A 26,971-nucleotide genomic window follows, 5' to 3' on the forward strand; every position below is an offset into this window, starting at 1 on the left:
AGGCTGAGAGAAACATGAGCTAGTGATGGCGCGCTGGCCTGCTGCTCACTGCAGGTGTGGGGTTACCCATCAGAGAAACTGGAGAGCAGTGGGGAGGAGTGTGAAGGAGTGAGAGAGGAGGAGGAGAGAGAGAGAGAGGGAGAGAAAAGGGAGAAGGGATGCAGGACCCGGAAACGCTATGATCAGCAGAGAGTGGGTCTGCCACTGCCTCTGTATCTGCCACAGCCGGATCTTCTTCTTCAAGATGTCCTGTAGGTACTGCTCGCTCTGCCTCCTCTCCTCTGTCTCTGCCTCTCTCTCTTCATCTCTCCACTGGTTATGATGTGTTGGGACACATCTGAGACAGCATGTGTGTGAGATGAGACAGATGACTGTTCATTGAGTTTGTGTGCGTTTGTATGAGTAGTTGGGATGACAACAGGCACGCTTCACTGTGCTGGTCAGGGATGGCCGGCCTTTGGTTTTTGGAGATTGTTGAGCGTTTAACATTGTTTTTCTGGTCACAGACTAGATGATTTAATGTTAATTTCAGTTAAAATGTGGTTCAACAAGTCCAAACTTTTGTGTTAATTATTTAATCCAGTTATCATACAAGCGTTATATGATTATATATGTGAGGTATGTTTCAACAAGTTGTTTCCTACAGTGATCATCATGATTTGAATTATGATATGAATTTAACCCACAATAATACAGTTGTATTTTAGTTGAGGTGGAAACCAAACTTAAATTTGAGGTGTATTTTTCTCAACTGCATTAAAAAAATGAGGAAAATGGCATCTACTGTGTACAATATTAGAGTTCTCAGACCACAGTGTTGTATTGTGACCAAATAAGAGATAAATACATGAATAGGGGAACCACTGTAGGTTCATACGAGGGTACTGTAATGGTTACAGAGATACAACTGACTTGCTTGCATTGTTATGTAACACCACAGCTTGTAACAGCAAACACTTATCATTCAAAACAGTTTAAAACTATACAAAATATGATCATTGTGGCTCATTTTAAAAATGTAAAGCTGATCAAGATGATTGATCTCAATAAGAGCACATTGTGTAGATGATATTGGAATAAACTTAAAATGAAAGATTCTTCAAGATTTTCTTGAGCAATCCCATCACTGGTAAATGTATAAGTACTCTAAGGAACTTTTAGGGGTTTCTTAAAGTGGTTGGAACTGTGAAGGTGCTGTAAGGAACCTTAAAAAAAGGTTTTAGATGAAAATGTTCCTTGAAGCTTCTTAAGCTTTTACAAAAGGTTCCTCAAAGTTCTTTATTTTACAGTTTGAAATTTATGAATCTCACTTAACCCACCACAAAACATGCTGTGTCCCATGTGATTATTTACAGTGCAACAATAAATGTAGCCTATTTATTTAAATGCTTCAGTTGCCTCATGTTCTTTCAGTGTGAAGGGTAAAACTCATACTATAACATATGTTTTACTCTAACCTTATTAATAATAATGTTATTAGGTTGCTAATCCACCGGCTACAGTAGCTTTGTTGTGACTGTTCTGTGCCAGACCAATCAACAAGCTCAACCTAAATTTGATGTTTTTTATTTACAAAACATAATTAGAATGCCCTCAGTATTACTGCGGCCCACTGAGATGGAACACTGCTATAGAAGTACCACTTTTGGTCCGATGGAAGGTTAAGAACCAGAGAGAGGTGTGAGTTTATAATTTTATATTAAGTGAAGTTTCTTTAAATCTTTAAAGTGTTCTTTATACTTACATATTTACATTTTACACATACAAAAACATGGATCTAAATATCATTGTTTTATACCATCAATAAACATGTAGATTAAACAACATTGACTCACTCATATCAAAGCACATCATCCGATCAATATTTGCTATAATTTGTAATAATTCACACTTGCAGTAGTGAGCTTTGGTAGTTTTAATGTTAATGGTTAATGGTAATTTGAAATATGTGTACATGCAGCATGTGCATGTGTATAAACCATCAATGAAAAATGAGTTGTAGCGGTGGCGCCTGTCTCTGAGTGGCCAGATCAGGTTCTGTTGTGTTTTATTTGTCATTTCGAATAGCTGAAATTTGAGCTGGAGGAAGTAACAGTATCCCTTATTACACCTGTACATCTGAGGAATCAGAGGAATCAGTGTAGTCATCAGTATTATTAATCAGCAGACTACTGTCCGACTTTAATCTGCTCTCTAAATGTGTCCAGCAGTTTCTTTTTAATGGGTTGAACAGGGATGGGTGTAGGTGTGGCCAGTGTTTAGCAGTAATGAGGTGTGAGGCTGCTGTCATTGCCTGGAGTGTTCATTTACACTTCTGATGTTTCTTCCTCTGTCCGTCGTCTAAACAACACAGCAGTTTAAAGCCAAATTTAGTTTCCTCCTTCATCTGACAGGCCTGCCTGCTGAGTTTCTTCCTTAGCAACCCTTCAGCACTTCACAAGCTCTAAATAATTTAGCCTGTTTTACTTGTTAAATTTTCTTCTTCAATTAAATATGAAAATAATCATCTTCTTCTTTTGAGACTGGATGTGAAAGAATCAGATTTATGTGTATGTATATCAACTGTTTCACACAATCAAATAACAATAAAAAACTTTATTTATAGATTTCCTGAGGATAATTATAGCAGCACATGAAATGGTCTGAAGCACTGCCTCCATGATCGGTTTCTGCCAAGTCTAGATCATTATCGAAGCATACAGTGTGACGGCCAGAGGGCACTTCACGGTCTGCAAGGTCCTGAAATAAAATATCTAGCCTCATTTAACTCTGTCTTAAAATATACAACAGAATAATGAGCAGTAAAAATAAGTTGCCATTTTAATTACAATATATTTGTAGAACTAATCATACCGTTATAAATCATCATTCTCAAAATGGCATCTTAATGGAGAAGCATATAACTTCTTTTAGTGGAATTCAGTCTAAAATATTTTATTACAAGTCATTTTGGCGCATTTCTGTTGGTCTATCAGATTTATGTTACATTGTGTAAAGATCAACTGCCAGATTTGAATCACAAAAAGTGAAGTGTGTGAAGTCTAATTTAAAAAGGTAAATTTTTTTGTAGTCAAATTTAAAAAAGGTCCGTTATATTCAAAGAGGTAGGGTACACTCTTTAAAAAACACATTTTTATGGGTTCTTTCCTAAAGAATTAAATTTCATAAACAATTGTGTCAAAAAACAAATGTCAAAAGTCACAAAACATATTTTAGTACTTTTTGCTTAGAATGTAGCTTAAAATATTTATTTACTTAAGATAATAAAATATAATTATTTTGGTGAAACAGAAAAAATATATTTCCTAAAGAATCTCCACCCAATCCCCACCCAAATCCACTCAACAAATAAAGTTGCAGCTCAAAGTACTAAGTAACTTATAAAACTACAGTAGGACTTTTTTGTGCATACAGCATCTATCAGAATAGAACCTGACGCTTGTATTTGTTTCTATTTTTGGTTCACACTTTATCGAAAATAAAATAAAATAGAATAATAAACCTAAAAGTCAAAGGTAAACACAAGAAGTCTTAGTGATTACAACTCCCAGTATACTACAGTCAAACTACTCAAAGTATTAGACTCAACAGGAGCACATGATATAACCCTCTGAGCACACGTGCAGCGATTGTTAGACGCACGTGGTGATGGGCAGGAATTCAGGAACATCCCACCTGGTCAGAGCTGGGTAATACCAACCAGGTCTGAGTGGGAGTGGATGGAATTAAGAAGGCTGGCTGAAATAGAATATCATGCCTCATGCGAGAGGTGCACAGACACACGCAGTGACGCACAGCACTGATGTGTGGCCTGTGACCTTCAAACCTGTGTGGGATTGACAGCGGGTTGTAAGTGTTGTTATTTGAATGTCTGATGTACTGAACCCGGACCAAGGGTCAAACTATAAAAGTTAAATACTGCCTGAAATACACAGACTCGTAATGGGAGGTGAAGGTTTTTAGAAGTGAATTAAGCCCATTTATCCCTGTGGAGTACAGAGATATGACTTTGTTACTTTTTCTGGTAAATATGTGGCTAAATGCATATTTTTGTACACTATACTGGTACTTTATTTAACCAAACTTAAAATAGTAAGTTGACTGAAACTAATATACTGATTTTTGTTTGGTTAACTTTCTATAAGTTTTTTTTTCCTCAAAAGGAATGTTTAACACACTTTGGTTTTGACAACTATTTATTAAATGATTAAAACTGCCCTTCTTATTCTTACTTAGGTCCAGCTGTTCAGCGCCAGGTTCAAAATGGGCCCACCACAGATGAACTGGAGGCACAAAGAAGGTAAGAGAAAAAGTATATTTGATCATTTTAGCTGCAGTAGCATCATTATATCAGTATCATTTGTGTATATCATTGCTGCCCAATGAATCCTATTTTTTTTTTTCAGTTTTTGTTGATAACTTCAACATACAAACTGTCCCTTTAAAAAAATATTGAATTTTGAATGAAGCAAAATAAATTCTCCAAAATTACTTGAAATAAACTCTTTTTACATTGACTTCCATTGAAAAATAATTAATTTGATCTCTCTCCTGAACCATTGCTGTTTTGGAGATACTGTTTTTTATTGGACAGTGATGATTTGAGACACTTGCATGCATTTTCACATTCACTTCCTAATAAAACCTGACATCAAGAAGACAGGAGTCGCAGTCAATCAGCTCTGGACATAGGTCCTCCAAAGCACCGTGATACTGCAGCAGACAACAGTACAACAGACAATAAACACTAAACAGCAAACTACACAAAGACTATGGAATAACAGAGTGCACAACATTAAGAAGTGGTCAGTAGAGCAGAGTGCTGGGAAAGAAAAGAAATCTTTCAGCACCTTTTGCTATTTAAAAAAGTACTAGTGCATCTCAGAAATTTGAATATCATTGAAAAGTTACTGTATTTCATGTCAGATCCATGTCATCTGCTGGTGTTGGTCCACTGTGTTACTTTAAGTCCAAAGTCAGTGCAGTGTTTTCCCAGAAAATCTTACAGCACTTCATGCTTCCCTCTGCTGACAACTTTTATGGAGATGCAGATTTTATTTTCCAGCAGGACTTGGCACACTGCCCACACTGCTAAAAGTACCAGTTGGTCTTATATAATATTCAAATTTTCTGAGACACTGATTGTTAAGTTATCATTAGGTGTATAATCAACAATAATCAACAATAAAATAAAATAAACACTTAAAATAGATCACTTTGTGTGTAGGACATATATTTAATACATGAGTTTCACATTTTAAACAGAATAACTGAATAAAGTAACTTTTCAGTAATATCATATATTTTTTGAGATGCACTTGTATACTTATAGAGGACCACTGATAATAGTAATTTAATATCAGTGATGATAATAGTCATAATCAGGAGGTGGTAATGACATGTGAACTATAATGTAGTGTTTATTGAATAAAGTGCAGTAGATTGAGTGGATGAAATGAGTATGCAGAGTTTGAGGCAACAAGTCCATAGACTCCACAGTCTTCTATTTCAGATAAATCGTTTTTGCTGCAGGAAAATCTATTGTATGTCTTTAAATTTTTCAACATGTATGTCTATACTTCTGTATTATAATGTGTGTCCAAAGGCTTGTAGACACCTGCTCATCCAACATTTCATGATTCATTTTATCTCTGAAACTGAAAATGTCAAATTCAGTGTGTTTTTTTTTGCTATTCACACTGCCACACATATAATGCATCTGTCAGAACTGCCAAGTAAGATTTGGACAACTTTTACCTGCTTTGTGAACATAGCTTTAGATTAAATCCAGTCTCAGAATAATTGATGAGGCCAAGAACTGATGTTGATTGACTAGATCTGGATGTAAAACCCCACAACCTAAATAATCACGACCTAAATCTGAGCCCTTTATCCCCCTTAGTCCCCTTACACTCTGTAGTATATCTTACTATATATTTACAGAAAAAACAGAACATGTTAATTGATGCTAATCTGTAGCATTTAGTTATCATCACTGTGTGAATATGCACAGCCTAACAGAATAATAACAGAAACTAGGATGATGAAAGGACTGAAAAGTCAGTAGAGAAAAGCTGCCCCTTGTGGAAAAAACATGGAACAACTGAAATGTGGTCTATCACTACAGTAACCAGACTGCTTTGTCAGCTATTCTTCAGCAGCTCATATCTGGAAAATTCCACAACAGTGTCTGTCTCTCTCTCTTGCTGTTTCTCTCAGATATGGGTTACTGCCTGTTCTCAGTGGGACTGATTGCACAGAAACTATCTGTGTTTCTGCTAATGCTAAAATAAGTACTCATGACACAGCAGCCACATTTAAAAAGAACTAGCCTACAGCCAGGGCAGGTCCTCTGTAGCTTATCTGGTCTATATACACTTTTTTCTTGGTTTTTACCACTTTAATAAACTATATGTCTTTATGTTTATGGACACCCCTTCTAATGATTGTGTTCACCAGCTGTAAGTTGTGCCCATTATTTACATAGATGTGAAAATACACATACAGTCAATCTACTCCCTGAAGAAATATGCAGCCAATAGTAAGTGCTGCCACTATGATCAGGGGATTGGCAGTTCGCATCCAGTTTATGTAGCTTGCCATCGGCTACCAGAGCCTTGGGAGAGCACAATTTTGACTTGTTCTCTCTGGGTGGGTAGATAGTGCTCTTCCCCTCATCACTCCAAAGGGTGATATCGATCACCACAAGGCTGCGTCTGTGAGCTGATGTATCAGAACCGAGTCGCTGCGCTTTTCTCCGAGTGCACTGTGATGCTACTCGGCAATGCTGCATCAGTAGCAGCTCAAAAAAAGAGTTAGTGGCTGACTTCACATGTATTGAACGAGGCGTGTGCTATTCTTCACTCTCCTGGTGTTGGGGCATCACTAGTGATAGGGGACTAGTGATACTTATGAGGGGGTTGTGTAATTGGCCTTGTAAATTTGGGAGAAAATTGGTACAAATTATATAACATTTTTAAAAAGAAGAAGAAATGCAAATTCAAGACATATGGATTTCTGGTAAATTATTAAGATTTTTTGCCTGATTTTGCATTAATATAAGATTTATATTGATACATTAATACATGGATTAATATAAAAATTCAAAAGCAGTACTAAAGAAGTACACAATTTGTCTGAATTGATTGATCAATCATATATTAATTGTAATGTATAAGCAGTAAGTATGTGACTTTTGTTAGGGTGAAAAAAGCTTAGATGTGGTTGTCCAAATCTATTTACAACCCTGTTGTTTTGCCTCATAATGAAACACACATATTTGCCTTTTATGGTGTTGGGGTTAGCCTAGCCTAGCCTGTTCGTAGCTATTAACATTGTACGACTGTAACAATAATAACAATATACAACTGTATAAATATTCCCAATTCTTTTTGGTTATTGTTGCTGTCCTCTCGGTGTCCAATTAAGGCAGTGTGCAATTAGCTAGTTTAAGATAAGATCTAATAGCATTAGCTTTTAGCCTACCACCCACTCACTTTAGACTGTGAACACAGTATTCCCAATATTATAGGATGCCCTGGAGCAGCTACACAAATGTTAGACAATGCTTAATGTAGACTATCAGTACTAGAGGGGTCTAATTCTCTAGTATTGGACTGTGGAGCAGTGGAGCTGCGTTCTGTGGAGTAGTTTTGAGATGATTTAAAGTTAGGATGACAGTGTCTATTTGTTTAGAGTGATAGTATTGCCCACCTCTAGTTAGTCGTCCAGAACTAATCATCCAGCATCAGCACCTGGCCTTACTAATGTTCTTGTGGCAGAAAACCCTTGCAGCAATGTTCCAACATTATTCAAAGCAGAGGCTGCTGCTACAGAAAACGGTGAGACAAACACCTATGCAGATAAACAGAAGCAATAGTAGCAAAAGCAGCAGTTAGTTGCGTGTGCTGATGACGAAAATTGATTGTCTTGTGCTCAGTCACAGTAGTGCTAATAATCTGTGATTGCGATGAGTTTAAGCATCGGCTCCTGTGAGCCGTGCTGTGAACGTTCACAGTGCTGCTGCTACTGATTGTGTGGCAGTAATGACTTGTTAATGATCTGCTTGTGTACAGTAAATTATATGGCCTGCTCTCTGACTGTGTGTTTTGTGTATGTGTGCACTCTGCAGGCAAATGGAGATGCAGCAGCAACAACAGCAGCAGCAGCAACAAATGCAGGCGCATATTGAGAGAGAGCGACGATCGTCCAACTCAGGTAGGAGATTACCACATTTTTCACACTATAAGGCACACTTAAAGGTACATTCTGTAGAAAAAGAGAGAGAGTGTGTGAAATAGCTGGAGCGGTCCAATTTCAAAACATTACAGAGAGTAGTCTGCTCCGCCCACCCCTCCCCAGCCACGGTGCTACATCTGGTTGCCAAGTTGGGCCACACTGAATCTACACAATCCAGTGAAAGACGCTTTCAGAAACTTCTACCATGGCAAGGAAGTCATAATATAAACCGGCTCATGAGAACTTTATCCGTAGCTAGCTAAACAAGCCCTAGTGCACCGCTAGCTGCATTAGCCTAAACCAAGCCTGTTATTCCTAAAAAATCACACTGCTACAAAAATACACACCCAGAGCTGGAGTGGAGTGGAGACTTTACAGGTCCTAGTATTTACTGCTTAGCTTAGCAAAGCCAGTTCAGACTGGTAGGAGAGACAGAGAATGGAAAGAGACTCTCCTAAAACCTGTATAGAGTGTTATATTGACTGCTAAACAGCTAAATAGCTAGATAGTTGCTAGGGATGGCCATAAGTAATGTTTACTATTAATCGTTTTGGACGTAACAAATCACTCAATAAATAAACACATTGAGAGCTAAACTGAGTCAGTATAGAAACTAACTATCGTTTTCTGGTGTATATTTCGGAGTACTCATCACTGCCGAGGTATTAATCAGATGTGACACGGCTGCTCCTCTGTTGTGACTGATTGCAGTTCACGTTAGAATGTGTAGCATGACTGTGTTATCCAGCACATTCAGATCACTGTAGCTAACCTTGCTGATCGATCTATCTCTCTCAGATATCTTCTGCCTTTTAATCCCAGCTGCACACAGATCACTGATATGAATGTGAACACTCAATTTTTAAATTAATTTAAACACCAGTCCCTAGTAAGCACTTCTAGTGGTGGTGATACATTACCTGACTGAATTAGCTAGCCAGTTAGCTTACCTGTTCAGGAGAAAAATAGCAGCTCTGGGTCGGTCTTGTAGCCTTTTTGAGCTCTAAGACTCCAACTTTCAAACGCACTGCCAATATTTACTCTTGTTATATTCCTGCTTTGGTCACTGAGCTTTTTTGAGACGTGCTGAGGCTTTTTAAGCTGTGTAGCAGCTGATGTTTAACTGAACCAATCCTGCTAGCTAGCTCCTTTGCTGCAGCACCGATAGCTGTAGTGTAGTGTAAAATAGGAACGTACTGCTGAAGCCGTGCTGATAAGAGCTGCCAGTGCTTTCACTCAACATGTTTCCTTAATATCTCATGATACATCCTAATCATTTTACCATTTACTACTAAAAATTAGTTACATAGTGGTCCTTCAAAATCCTTTAATTTTCGAATTGAATGTATGAATTTTACCAGTCAGGTTGTAAGGAGCAGTAAAGCCACTCCGCTGAAGTACAGCGTTATACAGGAGTTTCAGTTTAGTTCTCCAGCAGCATTAGCATGAGCTAACCACGCTAAGAGCTAGCTCTTTTACCGCTCAGAGGTGAGTATTATTGGCTTGTAGCTTGCCGCTAACCCCGGCTAGCACTGCTGGAGCAGTATTAGCATTAGCCGCTAACCGCAGCACTAGCTTTTTCTCTGTTTAGAGATGAGTTTATCTGACTGTAGCCTTCGCATTTACCATGTTAACACGAGCTACGTGGGATGAACCGCTAGCGAATATCACCCTGGTTTACCAGAACACTCAGGGTTCCTCAGTGTAGCTCTGTCGGGTGGCATCAGCCACTAAACGCAAGCAGTTAGCCTGCTAATGCTTCAGATTAAGAGGAAACCTGTAAATCTAAGCTTACTGTAAATAAACAGAAGCACTTTACTCACCCAAATAAACAGTTTTCAGGAGAGAAATCTGTGTAGATTTACATCCAGTGCTCATTTGACTTGATCTGACTTTTTGATCTGAGTTTTTTTTTTAATGAATTAAGATTTTTTTTTACCTAATTCATCTCCTGCTGAATTAAGAAGGAAAACATGTCGACACCCATGTTCCTACTACTAGTTACTAGTTATAAGTGTCGCATAAAATGTGCCTTATAATTCAGTGCAATTAATGTATGAAAATAGACCAGAAAAAATAGATGCGCCTTATAGTGTTTGTTACGCTCTCTCCCCTTATCACTACCATTGTGATGCTGGATGGCACAGGCATTTGTTACGCAGCTGGGGGTTCGGTGTTTTCTGCCATGCTTATTGGCTGCCTATTGAAGATACATTGTGCCTCTCCCCCTTCTGATGTGGGAGCATTTCTTCAAGATAGGGCAATTCCTATTAAATGGGTGGGCAACATATATGAGGTAAACAAGGGAGTAAAGTAGGTCAAATTATAAATGTACAATAATCGAAGTATGAATAAGTCTACACAGTTCAATTTAAAGCTGAATTTGAAAGATATGTTTTTGCAATGTTTTAATGCATAAAAGTAAATGGAAAATTAATTCCACAGTTCCAGAATGAAATCAAAAACAGGATCCTGTTCTTTTTCAAATGTAAGGGACCATTAAAGATTATATTTTCTGTAGTAACTTATAACATGATCAGGTTGTATCATCAGATATTAAGCAAACATGCCGAGTTGAGCACTGGCAGCTGGTAACAGCAGAGCTTCAGCCAGTATTTTCTTATTTAAACTGTGTCACGGAACTCTGTGTGTGTTGTGGCATCCGAATATGATCAGTACCATTCCCCAGTCCCATCTTTACATTCAAGGGTTGCCAGGTATAGAAAACAGCATGCAAACAGTATGCTGCAGGCATGGAAATAGGTGGGCTGACTGTTTTTATGCTGAACAGGCCATCGCTGAACTTCAGTGCAGTTGCTAACCAATGGGTAATTTATAACCACCATTAGCATAGTAGAGATGAGAATTTTGGACACTGAAAAGTATATAATCATTGATCAGCTGTACTGATCAGAGTAAAACTCGTCTCCTTTTGCCAATGTGTGTCAAACTGGCAACCCGTATCTAGGGAGGAGCGGGTGGGGCAGACAGCTCTCCGATATTTGGAAATTGGAGTCCTGTAGCTATTTCACAAATTTCCTCGCATTTGTTACTAATTGTTCTTTTGAGATTTGGGAATTTATGTATAGACTAATTTGCTAGATTGCTTGCTTTTTTCTACAGTACACTGATTGGTCATTATTTTACCTTATAAAGAAACAATGTAGGTTTAAACTCATTGAATATACAGTTCACTAGCCCAGCTTAACCCTGCCTATCAATAAACAGCCCTATCAATAAACATGCTGAAGGATTATCTATGTAACATGTGTTATAAATGTCCTGTTGTCCTGTTCTCCTCACAGGTTCCCCGTTTCAGGGACACCCCGTCGTGCTCTCTGTGGCACCTCCAAGTGTAGCGCCACCACCCATGTCAATGGGAGGACCTTGCCCACCTCCTCCTCCACCACCTGCACCACCTGGACCTCCTGGGCCTCCGCCCCCCTCAGCAGGAGCTCCTCCTCCTCCCCCGCCCCCCCTGCCTGTGGTTGGAGGGGGTTATGGGGGCCATGGGATGCACCACGAGGAAGCACAAGCACCCACCGGCCTCGCTGCCATGATTGCCGGAGCCAAACTGCGCCGAGTACAAAGGGTGAGTTTGATTTTAGCAACCAGATAAGACATACTTATTCTTGTTAATATTTAAGATGAAAGCACATCCTTTACACATAATTTTCTCTTAACCTGAGATGTAGTAATTCAGCCATTTCAGTTACATGAACACCACTACATTTCAGCTTGACTCGTTCAGCCTCACAAGATAACACCTCACAATTTATACAGGTGTGGGTCTTCCCAATCCATTCCCCGAAGTAACACGTCATCATCAATTTAAATACTAATTTAAATCTCATGACTTATGGTGTGCCAGTGTATGTCAGTGTAAAAAAAACACATAAGCAACGAGTGCATGGTGGCTTAGTGGTTAGCACGTTTGCCTCCCAGTGCTGGAGTCCTGGGTTCAAGCCTTGTCAGGGTGGAGTTTTCATGTTCTCCCTATGTCGGTTTGAGTTTCCTTTGTGGACTCCAGATTCTTCCTGTAGTCCAAAAATATGAAGATCAGGTAAATTGGATATTCTAAATTGCCTAGAACAATTTAATACCCTAAAAATTGCCCAGGTGTGTAAGTCTGTGTGTGTGACTTTTTGCCCACTCCCTTGGGTCTGCTCCTTAGTGCCCAATGAAGTCCTCCGGCGTCTCTGTGTGTGATTGGTTGCCGCTTTTTGCCAGTGTGTGTAGAATGTAATTAAAAGCGTCCTTGAGTGCCTTGAGTGGCACAATATAAATGTAATAAGTAAGTTAACACGCCTGTTTGAGATTAGTAAATGCATTGGTGTTAGTCTTATAGTTTTACCAAACCATCAATTTAAAATAAATGTCATATTTTTCCCATGCTTTACTACAATAGGATAGTTTCAAAGTTTCAAAACACCACATTTATGCTTCAGTTCATATAGTTCATATATGAAAGTAAGCTATAAAAGAGCCAATTTTACTGCATTTTCCACTGAATTAAAGTTTTGTAATGTGATACATCGATTTGTACAGCTTGCACCAGTTATCTCCGCTCATTCACATTGAAATTAAAGCCACAATTAATAGGGAAAAATATTATATAAGACAAATGTGGAATATGGGTTTATGTACAGTACCAACGATAGATGCACAACCTATGCTCCCAGTACTTAAAATTCCAATCTTATAGTGGCCTCTAATTAGGACAGAAGCTTGCATTCTGTGAAACAATGATTCTAATTTAAGATGTCTATTGTAAGTCGCTTTGGACAAAAGCGTCTGCCAAATGTAATGTAATGTAATGTAATGTAATGTCTAAAGCTGGAGTTTGGAGCAGATGTCAGGAGTATAATCTTAAATGAGCTGGAATTTTATCAGCTTTAAGTAATGTGTCCTCTTTACTGACTGGCCCATGTGTCCACAGCCTGAGGATAGTTCAGCATCTGGAGCCAAAAACGAAGCCAACCGGACAAGTGGAGGGAGTGGTGGTCTGATGGAGGAGATGAATGCCCTGCTGGCACGAAGGTTAGCACATCCATGTCAAGCTGAGCTTTTTAAAAATACTACAGAATGATCATTGATGACCAGTGAATTTGATGATCTGAGACCTTCATTTTGCTATTAATAGACGGAAAGCTGCAAACCAGTCTGAAGACAAGAAAGATGGAGACAGCCAAAATGTAAGAACTAAAAAGAAATCATTAGTGCTTTGATTTGAGCTTTTGTTTTGACACCTTACAGGTCATAGTGATAAAACACATCTCTGAAATTGTAACTTTATTTGTATTATGGTTGTTTTGTGCATTTAGATCTGTACTTTTATCATGATATGTAAAAGAACAGCTGCCAACTTAAAATGAACTAAAATGATATATAATATACAGTAAAAAAAACATCTGTGTGATGTTTGGAAAGACATATGACATGATAGCATTTTACAAATTAAATCATGCACACATTTTTACAAATGCCTATTTTTTCTTTCATGACAGAAATAATTTTATTGACTTATGTTTTATGTGTTTTAGGATGATCCAAATTCCCCCTCTCCCATGTCTAGAGGACAGAACTCCTCAGGTAACCACCCCTCCAACACGTTTTGCCTTTTATAAACCAATCTAAATAGTAACTACTAAATAAAACCAGTATTACCTCTCATGATTTATTCCATTCATAAATACAGTAAGTACATTAAATCTCAGATAGCTAGTCAAAATTCTGTTTTTAAAAACTGTCAAAAAGTCAGTACATGGGACATTCTCTATTCGGATGTACATGAAGGCTGTAATCTGCTGTTTTTGTGTTCTCCTGTAGATGGCGCAAAGAAACCATGGGATCGAGCCAACTCTGCTGAGAGATCATCACTTGTATCTAGGTAAGAGAAATTCTGAGATAGTGCTGTTCTCGAGTTGGGACACTAGTCATTTCATATTTCATTAAATTAGTAAATTAATTAAACTTTTTAAACATGATAAAATAAATTAATTGCTGGGAGATATAATTTTTTTTTCTAATTTAAAATGACAAATTGCTAAATTGCAACAAAGAACTGTAATAAAACACATGAAACAAAATGCTTCAAATTAATGTAATGGAGTTTAAAAAAAAAGTGTGTGTGCTTGATTGTAAATGTGTTTGTCTGTTTAGGGTTCGACCCGTGGGGAGTGGTAGTGACACAGACGCCTTAGACTTTGACAGAATGAAACAGGTAACATTTAAACTTTCTAAATCTGATTTTGTCTCTGTTGGATAAACACCTCAAATCTCCAACACAGCAACTTTACAGGAAAAGGAAAAAACCTTATTAACTTTCAGTGAAAGTCAATGTAGAAATAATTAATTACTGGTACACGTAATTGTGGTGCATTTCTTTTGGTCAGTTTTACATGAAATTTGGAGTCAATATGCAAAACAACTGGCAGATACACATTAGGTTGTAAAATAAAGAAACGGCAGAAATGGGGATACATGGTTTTTGCCCAACAGCAATAATTAGCATGTTTGCAGCTTTCCATTGCAATCTGCTAACTAATCTATCTAAATATATGATTAGGAAATCTTGGAAGAAGTTGTTCGTGAATTGCACAAGGTGAAGGATGAAATCATTGATGGTATGTTCAGTTTATGAATAATTTATTAATGAAAATCACATCCAGACAATGAAACATTTCAAGCATACACTAGAGCCTATGAACTGAAATAATAATTATAGAACTTCTTACTTTGTAATCATGTTTGTGTTAAATTGTGTATGATTCATTAAATGACTCTCTAATACACTCTTCTGTTATCTCTTTCAGCCATTAGACATGAACTTAGTAGAATTAGCACGACATAATCTCCCAGACCCGTGACCCATCTTTTATGAGACCCAAACCCCTGGCAGAACCTGCTGTAGCTGAAGAAGGGAAGACGTCGAGCAACGATACCAACATGTTAAAGCAAATGGATCATTTTGCTCTAACATGAACGGTACATGTGCTATCCCTCAGATATACAAATGGATGGAGGACACTTGCACTGATCTTTGTTTTTTGGGTTTAAATTAATATTTGGCAACTGTCTTTTCAAAGTCTTGAGAGAAATTTGTTTTTATTATTGTTTTTCATTTATTATTATTATTATTATTATTATTATTATTATTATTATTATTGGTGGTGGTGGTGGTGGTAGTGGTGTTCATGTAAGTGGTCGTAGGTTTCTAGTGATGAAATGATTAAAAGATAAAATGCTAAAATAATGATAATAATATTAATAATGATAATAATAATGTCATTGGTCATTGCACATGTCTAAATGTAAGCCTTTTATATTTTTATTGATCTTTATTTTCCTTTGCCTGTGTTAAAAGGTTCATTATAAGCGTATACACTACCAGTTTACTTCTCACTACCTGATAATGTTTGTTTTTTAAGATTTTTTTTAACCTTATGGCAAAAAAAATGTGTAGGTAATCACTGACAGAAAGATTTTTAAAACAAGATGGGAGCAGTGATGAGGGACCGGAGAAAAACTCTTGCATTTTTAGATATTGCAAACTTATGAACAAAAAAAAGAAAGAAAAAAAAAAACATCAGTACACCAGAGTATTTGTGACCATGTTGTTAATAAAATGTTTATTGGCTGCAAGGATATGGTGAAGTATTGTTTGTTCTATTATTTCCCTTTTTTGACCAAGTGCTTCCTGGTTTGGATGAAAAGGAAATATACCTTACATTTAAAAAGAACTGAAATAAAACTGTGAAAACATGTCTTGGATAAATGAGGTGGCGTTTTTGTGTATTAATGTTTCCATTGTGTGAAAATGTGAACTCCCTCTATCACCAGGAGGCAGCATGTTCAGAGAGACTAGTATGATAATCTTTTTGTCTAAATAATTTATATTCCATGTGTATTCTAGGTATACACAGTTGTAGTCAGATATTTAGGAACGTTTTATAAACATGGATGTCATATGATTTCAATTATTTGTAAACAAGCATCAACTTATAACATTTACATTTGGTGAACAAGTTTTCAAAATTCAACACAGGGTGAAAAGTAAACACATACATACAACCACTTATAATTAATAGTATTTAATTAATTAATAATTTAATGGTGCCAAGAGTTCCAAAATAACATTTAATTAACCAAGGCCTGTTAACTTACTGTAATGATAGTGACTGACTACAGCTAGTAGCTTCTTTGCAACTGCATTAAAAAGAGTTTGTTTGACAGTACACGTTCCAATGACCAACACACACACAGCACAGTGGAGTAAGTCCTGAAAACTCAGTGCAGATCTGAGGATTATCATGAACTTCAGAATCCAAAATGATATGCTGTTGCAAAACATTAAGTACAAGTTGTTAGGCAGTTTACCCACTGCTCTAGACCCAATAACCCTTAACTAAGAGTCAATAGGTCCAGATGGTCAGGAACCACCTAGGCACAGACCCTGAACTAGAAACTATGAAACACCACCATCATGCCTTGTGCCTACAGTCAAGCATACAGTCAAGATGCCCCTGTTCCAAAATTTAAATATTGAAAATTGGCTAAAGTTTGACTATGCAGAAAAAAGATTTCATGGTTAAATAAAACAAGGGCATTTGGTGGAGTGAAGGTAAGGCATGCAACAATAGAAAGACTACTCCAAATTTAAAGCTTGGTGGTAGCATCATGCTCTGTTTTTTAACATGTACATTGCACAAAGCAGATGTGTTAATTTAGAAAAAAACTACATTAAACTTACACCAGTTAGACCAGTATTTCTCAGTCCTCCTGGGCATGATGTCCTCTACCTGCATATATAAAGATCTGCATGCTTTTCCACACCCACTGCAACTCTAAATGGGCTTGTTAATGAGCTGATTTAGTAAATTGGTTTATTGGTAGAAGGAAAAACACAAAATGTGCAGGGCAACGATGCTCCAGGACCAGGATTGAGAAACAATGAGCCAGACAGTCGACAGACTGTGACCCCAAGCACCCATCAAAGGGGGCTGTGAAATGAATAAAGCAAGTTAATGTAAATCTTTTGTAATGGTCTTTCCAAGTATTGACCTCAAATATGTGGACTGAAAAAAAAAGTTTCCAGATTTAACAGCATTTTAGTCTAAAATGAGTGTAGATAAAATGTAAAAAAGAAAGGTAAAATGGATACAAAAAAACGTAACTCAATGTAAAAACTATTTTATTCCAGCAATTGTGAATCACGTTCTATTTATTAACCCCATCTTAATGATTATACTCATGCAACAACCATTACAATGGTAACAACTGAATACATGTAACAATGTTATATGCTTTTGGACAAAGTTTCATATCAGTAACACGTATCTTCTGACATGACCTTAAACTAAACATTTATCTTTGTGTAGCTTGATGCTAAATGTGAAAGCACAGAATAAGAGAGATTTCTATGAAAATGTTTGGGCACCCTGTTTTAATGACACATTTTGTTTATTTCTGAAATCTTTTTTTTTTAATCCCCCATATAGATGATAAGCACATTAAGGATTTATGATCCATCATAAAACAACACTACAAAACATTTTCCTATAGTCATGTTTAAGTATTACAACTCGTAACCTTTCAGATACACAGTACCGGTCACAAGTTTGGACACCTACTTCATCAATGTTTTTATTTATATAATTTATTTTCTATATTGTAGATTAATATTGTAATTAAAAAGATTTTGAGCACCTGCCCCTCCGAATGTCTCTGCACGGCCCTGTGTTTCATTACTTTAAAGTAACACATTTCAGCTATTAATGGAACAAATATGGTTAATGGTTTAGTTGTTATTTAAAGACACTGAGAAAATCTGTCCTTAAAGCTAAATGTGTCTGCTCTTTTAATTTCTCATACATGCGCTCTTGTATATATTTCATGTACAATATAAAAAGAAAACACATTAATATTTCATGTACAATATAATCAATATTTCAATATTTCATGTACAATATAAAAAGAAAACATTAAATGAGGTGAAGAGATGTGTCCAACACACACACAGAAATCTTTTGACGGGGGCGCGCTCGCGTGCGTGTGCGCGCGCACATCCATCCACGCCTCATTCGATCTCGCGAGAGCTGAAAGTGGAGCGTAGTGGAGACGAGAGCGTGTGTGAGCGAAGTGGAGTTATTTGTATTATTGGAGAGAGAGCGAGAGAAAGGGGGCGACAGCAGCAGCGGAGGAACAGGAGGCTACCTATCTGTCGTCTGAGGGAAGGGGGTGTGTGTTTGGGGACAGTGAGCTCTGCTGAGTGAGTGAGTGTGACTGAGTGATAGTGAGTGAGTGTGTGTATATGTGCGAGCGAGAGAAACACAGCCAAGCTGGCGGAGTTCAACATGGCATCGGGAGAAACGCTGTACATAGAGACGGACGGGTCGGAGATGCCGGCTGAGATCGTGGAGCTGCACGAAATCGAAGTGGAAACGATCCCGGTGGAGACCATCGAGACCACGGTGGTCGGGGAGGACGACGACGACGATGATGACGACCACCAGCCCATGATCGCGCTGCAGCCGCTGGTGACGGACGACCCGAGCCAGCTCCACCACCATCAGGAGGTGATCCTGGTGCAGACCCGGGAGGAGGTGGTCGGCGGGGACGACTCGGACCTCCGGGCCGAGGACGGGTTCGAGGACCAGATCCTGATCCCCGTGCCCGCTCCCGGGGTGGAGGACGAGTACATCGGGCAGACGCTGCTAACCGTGGCGGGGAAGAGCTCCGTGGGGAGGATGAAGAAGGGGGGCGGCAGCGGCAAGAAAGCGGGCAAAAAGAGCTACCTGAGCGGGGCCGAAGCCAGCGGGAGGAAGTGGGAGCAGAAGCAGGTGCAGATCAAGACCCTGGAGGGAGAGTTCTCAGTCACGATGTGGGCTTCAGGTGAGTTCCCCTCTTCTCCAGATCTGGAGGAGTTTATCTGGGTTAGTTCAGGTTAGCTGTCTCTGGTCTCTGTCTGTCTGTCTGTTTGTTAGTTAGCTCACTAAGCGGGGCCCTGGCAGGGCGTTGTCCGCACACGGCGGCTTCTTCCGCCGCCCCGACCCGCAGCGCGGTGCCGGGGCTCTCACTGACAGCACCGCGCGCTGAGAGAGCGAGCGCTCGGCCCGGTGTGTTTTTGTTTTGAAAGGAGGCCATGTTTTTAGGTGTTGCTGGGCGCCGCCATGTTCGCCGAGTCCAGTATGGCGGCCCGTAAAAATGGCGAAGATGGCGGAGAGAGCGCGGTGGAGGGGCGCGCTGCCTGTAGGCCGCAGAGCCTGTTTATAGCAAACAGCGGCGCTTTACTGAAGCTTTCGAGCAGCTACACTACACGATATGAGGGTTAAAACGTGTATATGAAGTGATTTAAAGTACAATAAAGCGTTTTCAGGATCGTTTGTCGGTTTTTTGTGGGGTTTTTCTTCACCTATTTGTCTTGCCATGTAGCCGGAGTACCTGTAGTAGCCGTCAGTACCGTGTCTCTGGAGAAGCACCGGCTGCTCGCTAGCTTGTTAGCTAAGCTAATTAAGCTAAGCTAAACTAAGCTAATCTGTTTTGTCTACGTTCGTTTTGCTACCCTGATTAACTATTAAACGATATAGCAACATTCATTTACACCTTTATTGAATCCTTTATCGTGATATTCAACGTTTTAACGCGGTGATTATTGTGGGTTAAGTTATATCAGTAATGACTCAAACCGCGGTGTGTTTGTTGTTAGCCACTTTCTTTAGGCCTCTATCAGCGGATATTCCTATATTGTAGTTATACAGGTCCTGTTGAACAAAGCCCTAGAGGCGCTCCTGTGTCTCCTTACAGTGATAAACACAGCTTACAGCTGGTTCTGGTGTCTCCAGTCAGAAAAAATCACCTCCACACTACTCAAAACTAAACATTACATAGTAAAATTGTCTGATTTAAAGGCAGTTAATCTTATATTTGTCTCTAATAATATATAATATATGTTATGTTATTTATATTAAGCATTGAACGTGTAGGGTTGTCTTGCTTATTTTATGAATAATTATTTTAAGCCGTCTAACTTAAAATATTCCCTTTTATTATTTTAAATATTTTTACCACTCGAATTATTCCAAAGTGATTCACACAAAACAAGAATCGGGGAAATATTCTAATATGAAATCTAATACAGTAACGTTACAATTCTTAAGTTTATCATGTGATTTCTTTTTTTTAAGTGCATTGCATTGGAAGCATATGTTTAACATTGTTATTTGAGTCTAATTTTTGTGTCAGAATTTAAGCCAATAAATCAATAAATTTCGCTTAATTTAAGCCTTACTTCTTTTATTTAGTAAATTGAGATTTTTTAAGAAATTTTACTTAACAAAATGCTTTATCTCATTGGTAGATTTGTTTTTATCTTCATATAACCATATATGCCGTAGCATATAATGTAAATATTTTGTTATATAGTAATTTAATACAAAAACAAATTAATCATTTTCATGTTAAATAAAGTGTGTGAATCCACTGTTTAATGTGTTTTATATTTATCAAGCTTCTTAGAGTAAAAATGCTGAACTGATATCAGGTCATTCCATTTGCACAACACTATTCAATCATGCAGCTGATTAAAACTGATCTTAGATCAGTACTGTAACTCTTGAGAGGCATAAATGAGGCCCAATAGGTTTTAAATGGGAAAATTTACATTTGTAAAATGTTGCTAAGATCATAATCAAATTAACAATCCAGTATTATTTGATTGTATGCTTTTTTTATGATGATCAAAGCCAAATAATACATGAATTAAACATAGACTAAACTCACTGGTAAGACTATCAGTAATAAATCAGCTCAAATATTTTTAGAACTTTTTTCTATTTGTACTATTTGTCTATTTGTGGAGCAATGTTTCTGGGTGTGCTGCTCAAAACCAGCTAAAACAGTTACGTCCAGCACACTGTGTTGATTTCCTGGCATTTAAATATGATCATTATTTGATGAAGGGAACTAGCTTGGGTGCTCTGGGGGAAGTCCGAGTTCACACTATTAAGTGGGCATGTTGCTAGCTTGTCCATAGCTGCTCCCAGCTGCTGTTATTTTCTTGCCATTACCACAAGTTGAAACAGTAACAATAATAATATATATTTTTAAAAATGTTCTTCAAAATACAAAATATGCTTTGAATATTTATTCGTTTTTTTATGTCTTTTAAAACTGTGACATAAACAAATTGTAAAACTCTTTTATATTTAAGAGTTATTATATTATATTAGGTTTAGGCCCTTGTCTCCCTTCTCTTCAAACCCCCAGTTGGTTAAACTCAGCATTTATTTGAAGTTGTGGTTGATTTTTTTTAATTTTTTTTATTGATGCCCTCTATTTGAACTTTTGCCCTCTGTTTTGAGTTTTTTAATGTGTGTTTATTATATTTTCACATAGTGGTGTATAAATAATCCCTAGCTTTTTGCAGAACAATTATTTGTAGAGTTTATGGTTGGTCAAGCCATTCACTGTGTATTAAACATTCATTGCAGATGACAAAAAGGACATTGACCATGAGACTGTGGTAGAAGAACAAATTATTGGTGAGAATTCTCCTCCAGACTACTCAGAATACATGACTGGAAAGAAGCTCCCTCCTGGTGGCATCCCAGGAATCGACCTCTCGGACCCCAAACAGCTAGCAGAGTTTGCCAGGTAAGGCCGTTTCACACTTACTGACTGTGGAAATTACCATTTATAATGGCAGTGAACATGCCTTATCATATGGTTTAGGTACCAACTCAGAATGAGTGTGTCTGGAGTGCACTGTGACAATGAAAAGGCTGCGGCAATAGTCATGGGTTGATCACCCTTAATGGTTCTTTGATTAGGCTGTTTTAGCTGCCATTCTTCAGTATGTGGGATCCTGTTAGCAGTCAAGTACTGGATGTAAATGTTAGCCGTTAGCTCAGTATCACTCTAAATGTTGCCATTTTAAATGAATATTTACACAAATCTGTGTATTATGTTGTATACAAGTATGCAATTATTAAGCTAAAACATTTACATTTAGAGTAGTGTATTGAATAGTTGTGTGAATTATTAATTTGTAATCTGTGCAAAAACAGACAAAAAAAAGCCTTAGCAGCAGTGGTAGTGTAGGTTGTCTGTTATGTATCACAATGATTCCTGTTGAGTAATTCCTGGCATAATCATAATTGAATGCACGCCACAGTGAGGATTGGTAAATGTTTTGATTTTTGCTCAGTGTATGATGTTGAAAGGATTTAGCAAGATCTAATGAGGCTTCTATGCTGAGTCATGCACTTGTACAGAATATTTTATTCCAATAATAGTAATTGGTGCTGTTTCTTAGTCCCTACAGTAACAGTGGTGGCCCTTTTGGTCGCAACCCAGTACGGTAAGATGTGGGTCTGTGGTGCACTGGTAAAAATGCTGTTTAGAAAGTTTACACCCATATAAGGAACCGTGTTTTGTAATCACTGAGGTTCTAAGGGACTGGGCTTTTTTCCTCTCACAGAGAAAACTAGTGGTGATGTAACACTGTCAAAGTCTCAACTGCCTCATTTCTGTTTGCACAAATGACAAGACACAAAAAGCCATAGAGTAATTTGCTTTTTTTAATGTGCAATCCAGTTGATTAAGTCTAAGTATTTTTTTGTTCTCCCAGAATGAAGCCACGGAAGATTAAAGAGGATGATGCACCGAGGACGATAGCCTGCCCCCACAAAGTGAGTGTGTGTTTAATCTATTCTCATTGGACTCATAGGTAATGCATTACTTAGCATGTTAAATTTCAAGTCTTACCAGAGTATGGTTAATTGCCACTAGGTGGAGTATTTTGAACTGGTTTGGCCTGCTCATGTTGTCTTCAGTTTCCTTGTAATGAGAAGAGAACATAAAACTGATTTGAGGAACAAAAATGAAACTAAAGCAGAAACATTTCCTTCTCTCTTGTAGGTTAAGAACATTTTATTTACATTATTTATTAGCCCCTGTGCATGGTGTCTGTGTGTGTCTGTGTGTGTCTGTGTGTGTCTGTGTGTGTCTGTGTGTGTCTGTGTGTGTCTGTGTGTGTCTGTGTGTGTCTGTGTGTGTCTGTGTGTGTCTGTGTGTGTCTATGTGTGTCTGTGTGTGTCTGTGTGTGTGTGTGTCATAGTATAAAAAAAAAACATCTTTTGATAAATTACGGTAAAAGTGCTAAAAACAAGAGTGCTGCAGTGTTATCTAGCAGTCAGTGTTTAAACACGCTACAGAGTCATCCAATTTCTGGCCACTGTAGTTTACATGTAAACTATTAATTAAAATGTTATCATAAAATAAAATATTGTTATTAAATGATTGGTTTTGCTCAAAGGTAACTGATATGATTTTCTCTTTTTCTGATCCCTGGATCCCAGTTCAAGGCCAAAACATATCTTTAGGTCCTCACCTATTCTTTTCCTTTTTTTTTTTTTTTTACCAGTGTTCATGTTACATTCTCTGACATTTGTAATTCAACTACATGCAGTGCTCTGGGATTTTAATAAAGACATACTATATAAGCATGTCTGTTGTCTGAACTGCATTCTGCCAAAGTGTTTGTCCAGAGTTTATTTTTAAAGTGAGTTGTTGTTGGAATGTCTGTTGGCAGGATCGAACGTTGCTCATAATGAAATTTATGTTTACCCCAGGGATGCACTAAGATGTTCAGGGATAACTCTGCCATGAGGAAACACCTACACACCCATGGGCCCCGGGTTCACGTGTGTGCTGAATGTGGAAAAGCCTTTGTGGAGAGTTCCAAACTAAAGCGGCACCAACTTGTTCACACCGGAGAAAAGCCTTTCCAGGTTAGAACCTGTCCTTACAAAAGAGACCATTAAATGTTTCTTTGACTCTTGTTTTGAAACCAGCCTTTTTAGATGCCTGATAAATTAAATAAGTAATAAATACAGAGTTGAGAGTTGTTTTAAAAGAAAGCTAACTCTTGTGTTTGTCTGTCTTATAGTGCACCTTTGAGGGCTGTGGGAAACGCTTCTCACTGGACTTTAATCTTCGCACACATGTCCGGATTCACACCGGAGATCGCCCTTATGTCTGCCCGTTTGACGGCTGCAATAAAAAGTTTGCCCAGTCCACCAACCTCAAGTCACACATTCTAACACACGCAAAAGCCAAAAACAACCAATGAGCACCTCCGTTCTGTTTTTCCTTTTACACCTGAACTCAGCCTGAACACCACAAACCTAACACTGGAGGAATGAACTGTGCTCCTCTGTTGTTCTCTTAAGGAGTGGGGGCAATAAAATAAGACCAGGAGGTCTGAAAATAAATTATGGCAATTATAAAAGACAAAAACTGAACTTTGGCAACCCATATGTCCTCACATCTGCCTGCTTAACTGCGTGGCTCTTACTGAGGAGCTGTATGAGTATGGCTGCATCTGACCCAGCTAACAACCCTCATGATTTGATGGCTTACTGTGGCCAGCGGAATGATGGAACTCATGGATGTCGTCCTCATCCATCAGAGGAACGAGTAGAACTAGGACATTTGGACAGTTTGCTCCATTTTTTTTAGTTCTCAAATAAATCTCACCAGTCTGCATAGATACAGTGGCATGCTGAAGTTCAAGCTCCCTGGTTAAAAAAAAAAAAAGTGAATAACTTTGTGTAAAAGATGAATGGATTGCCAAAACAGCATAAAGTTAAAGAGCCATGTTCATGATTGCTTTTTTCCTTTGTTTTAGCATTGCTGCTAACTAAAGGTAGAGTTTGGGCACCCTGCCTGGTTAGGACTTGTAAGTATTGCAGCTTGTAAATGTATTTCATAGCAGCAAAGAGTCTTTCTATTAGGGTTGGTTTGTTTGGGTTTTTTCACCCTTTTTTTGTTTGATTCTAGTTCTATGAGATTTTTGGGCAATCTTTGATACACTGTTCTTTTCAAGTTTATCCACAAAAGCTTCAAAGATGATTAGATCGGAGTACTGTTAGGGCCATGGCAAAACCTTCAGCCTGTGCCTCCTGATGTAGTACTTTGTGGATTTTGAGGTGAGTTTAGGATAATAATCTTGCTGTTAAAGCCTGGTATTTATTTAAATCTATTGTTCCCTATACCAGTGAAATGTTTAAAAGCCAATCATTGGCACAGGTTTTAAAGGATTATTGATCAACCCCGGTGCTCTCTACTAAAAAAGTAGAATTTCTTTTTCTCTCCAAACATAGTTTTGCTTATTACAGCCAGAAGGTTCTAGTGCAAGGTCATCAGTCTACAAGACACGTTTTTAAAATGCTTTATACTGATTCTGCTGCTGAATTTTGTGTTGAGGATTTTGACGACTCTTCCATGAAGGTCATTTTTTTTGTGCCAGTTTTTCTGCACAGAAGAATAATGCACCATTGTTCCAGTTTACTAAATCCTCCTGAAGCTCTTTTGCCTTTAATTTTTTTTATTTTTTTATTTATTTTTTGACTTTCTAATAATCTTACTGGAACATCATTCTCAAAATAATCTCAACTTGACTTCTTTTCTTTTTGTCAACTTCCATTTCAAGGAGTATAATATATAAGGCTTTGAAATTTACCTCACCTGATCTTTCCTAAATATAATCAAAAACAAGCCATAGCCCTAATGAGCTAATTAATAGCTGAGACTTTGGTAAAGTGAATCTCTTGGAGTGCCCAGAAGTTTGCATGGTGCTACGTTCCATGTTTTGCTCAGAATGTTAATTAAAATGTTTCGACTTCAACTTTATGCCTTGAGGAGATCAGGCCAACTCTTACTTATTTAACCTGTTCAGTAACAGAAACATTAACCAGGGTGCTCTAACCTCTGCATGCCACTGTATGATTTTTAATTTTGTATTTCTGAGTGTGCATATTGTACACTTATATTTGGGATGTGCTTAGAAATTCAACCTTGAGATTATTCTTTATCCATGAGGATTTAAGGTTTTGCATAGGACATGTTCTTCTTGGAAGGGTGGATCATAGTTACTGTAAGACAATACTTCAAAAGTATTTTATGTAAAAAGTTATCTTTTACTGTTTTGTTTTTTTTCCTGTCTTTATTTGGTTGTAATCTAACCATTGAATAATCTTGTATACGTGTATTGTATGGCTGTATGGAGATCATGTAGGAATGATAAGCAGCGTGATTTTCAAGTGTTTACTGCTTTAAAGTGTTTAGTCATCAGTTACTTTCTCTTTTTTGTCACATTTGTCTCACATGGAGAAGAACATTTAAAATCATTTTAAACCCATCTCACCACAAATCACAATGTGACCTATCATTTTCCTTTGTTTAGATTGTATTATAAAGGTCTAAACCATAAAAATATTATTTGTTAATATTTACATTTCCATGTATTTCAGTGAGCTGCAATTAAAGAAAAAGGTGATAAGAATCCAAATATGATCCCAGCACTTTTTAATATGGGTTTCTGTTCACATTTTGGAAGACAAGTTTTGGAAATAGCCAGACTTTACATTTCCACTATTTGTCTAAATGATTTGGACGCTCCTAATGAATGCATTCAGCTACTTCAAGTTGCTGACAGAGATTTATAGTACCAGTCAAAAGTTTGGACACACCTTCTTAAGTCATCCAGACTATGAAGGAACACGCAAGGAATCATGTAGTAACTTAAAAGTGATAAAAAAAAACAAGATACTCTGTAATGCATTTAGGTAGCTCTTATCTGTGGTGCTGTTTCTAAAGCTGGAAACTCAGTGGGAACTCTTGCTCTCCCTTTTCCAGGGCGGTCCTGATGAGAGCCAGTTTCATCATAACA

At 37.8% G+C, this 26,971-nt stretch overlaps 2 protein-coding genes across 3 annotated transcripts in view; both read left to right on the forward strand.

Annotated features, from left to right (window-relative positions):
- Positions 1 to 16,002, forward strand: part of evlb (Enah/Vasp-like b) — a 73,118-nt gene extending 57,116 nt beyond the window's left edge. For both annotated transcript variants that reach the window (XM_049482897.1, XM_007232842.3), the window contains exons 4-13: positions 4,237 to 4,300; positions 8,132 to 8,217; positions 11,544 to 11,830; positions 13,178 to 13,278; positions 13,382 to 13,433; positions 13,782 to 13,830; positions 14,068 to 14,128; positions 14,401 to 14,461; positions 14,807 to 14,864; positions 15,054 to 16,002. In XM_049482897.1, the coding sequence (XP_049338854.1) occupies positions 4,237 to 4,300; positions 8,132 to 8,217; positions 11,544 to 11,830; positions 13,178 to 13,278; positions 13,382 to 13,433; positions 13,782 to 13,830; positions 14,068 to 14,128; positions 14,401 to 14,461; positions 14,807 to 14,864; positions 15,054 to 15,091 (857 nt within the window). In that variant the 3' untranslated portion in view covers positions 15,092 to 16,002. The remainder of the gene's footprint in view (positions 1 to 4,236; positions 4,301 to 8,131; positions 8,218 to 11,543; positions 11,831 to 13,177; positions 13,279 to 13,381; positions 13,434 to 13,781; positions 13,831 to 14,067; positions 14,129 to 14,400; positions 14,462 to 14,806; positions 14,865 to 15,053) is intronic.
- A 2,333-nt stretch (positions 16,003 to 18,335) lies between these two features.
- On the forward strand, positions 18,336 to 26,590 carry yy1b (YY1 transcription factor b). Its single transcript, XM_007232845.4, has 5 exons — positions 18,336 to 19,131; positions 21,729 to 21,891; positions 22,868 to 22,928; positions 23,871 to 24,029; positions 24,188 to 26,590. The coding sequence occupies exons 1-5, from the start codon at positions 18,594 to 18,596 to the stop codon at positions 24,368 to 24,370; spliced, it is 1,104 nt and encodes a 367-aa protein (XP_007232907.2). The 5' UTR covers positions 18,336 to 18,593; the 3' UTR covers positions 24,371 to 26,590.
- Positions 26,591 to 26,971: the final 381 nt, after the last annotated feature.

This window comes from Astyanax mexicanus, chromosome 1, assembly GCF_023375975.1.
Source record: "Astyanax mexicanus isolate ESR-SI-001 chromosome 1, AstMex3_surface, whole genome shotgun sequence".
Lineage (NCBI taxonomy): Eukaryota > Metazoa > Chordata > Actinopteri > Characiformes > Acestrorhamphidae > Astyanax > Astyanax mexicanus.

Coding starts and splice junctions, on each gene's coding strand:
- yy1b (XM_007232845.4), top strand. CDS start 18,594: ATGGCATCGGGAGAAACGCTGTACATAGAGACGGACGGGTCGGAGATG. Junction 22,929..23,870: donor CGATAGCCTGCCCCCACAAA/GTGAGTGTGTGT, acceptor TGTTTACCCCAG/GGATGCACTAAGATGTTCAG. Junction 24,030..24,187: donor CCGGAGAAAAGCCTTTCCAG/GTTAGAACCTGT, acceptor TCTGTCTTATAG/TGCACCTTTGAGGGCTGTGG.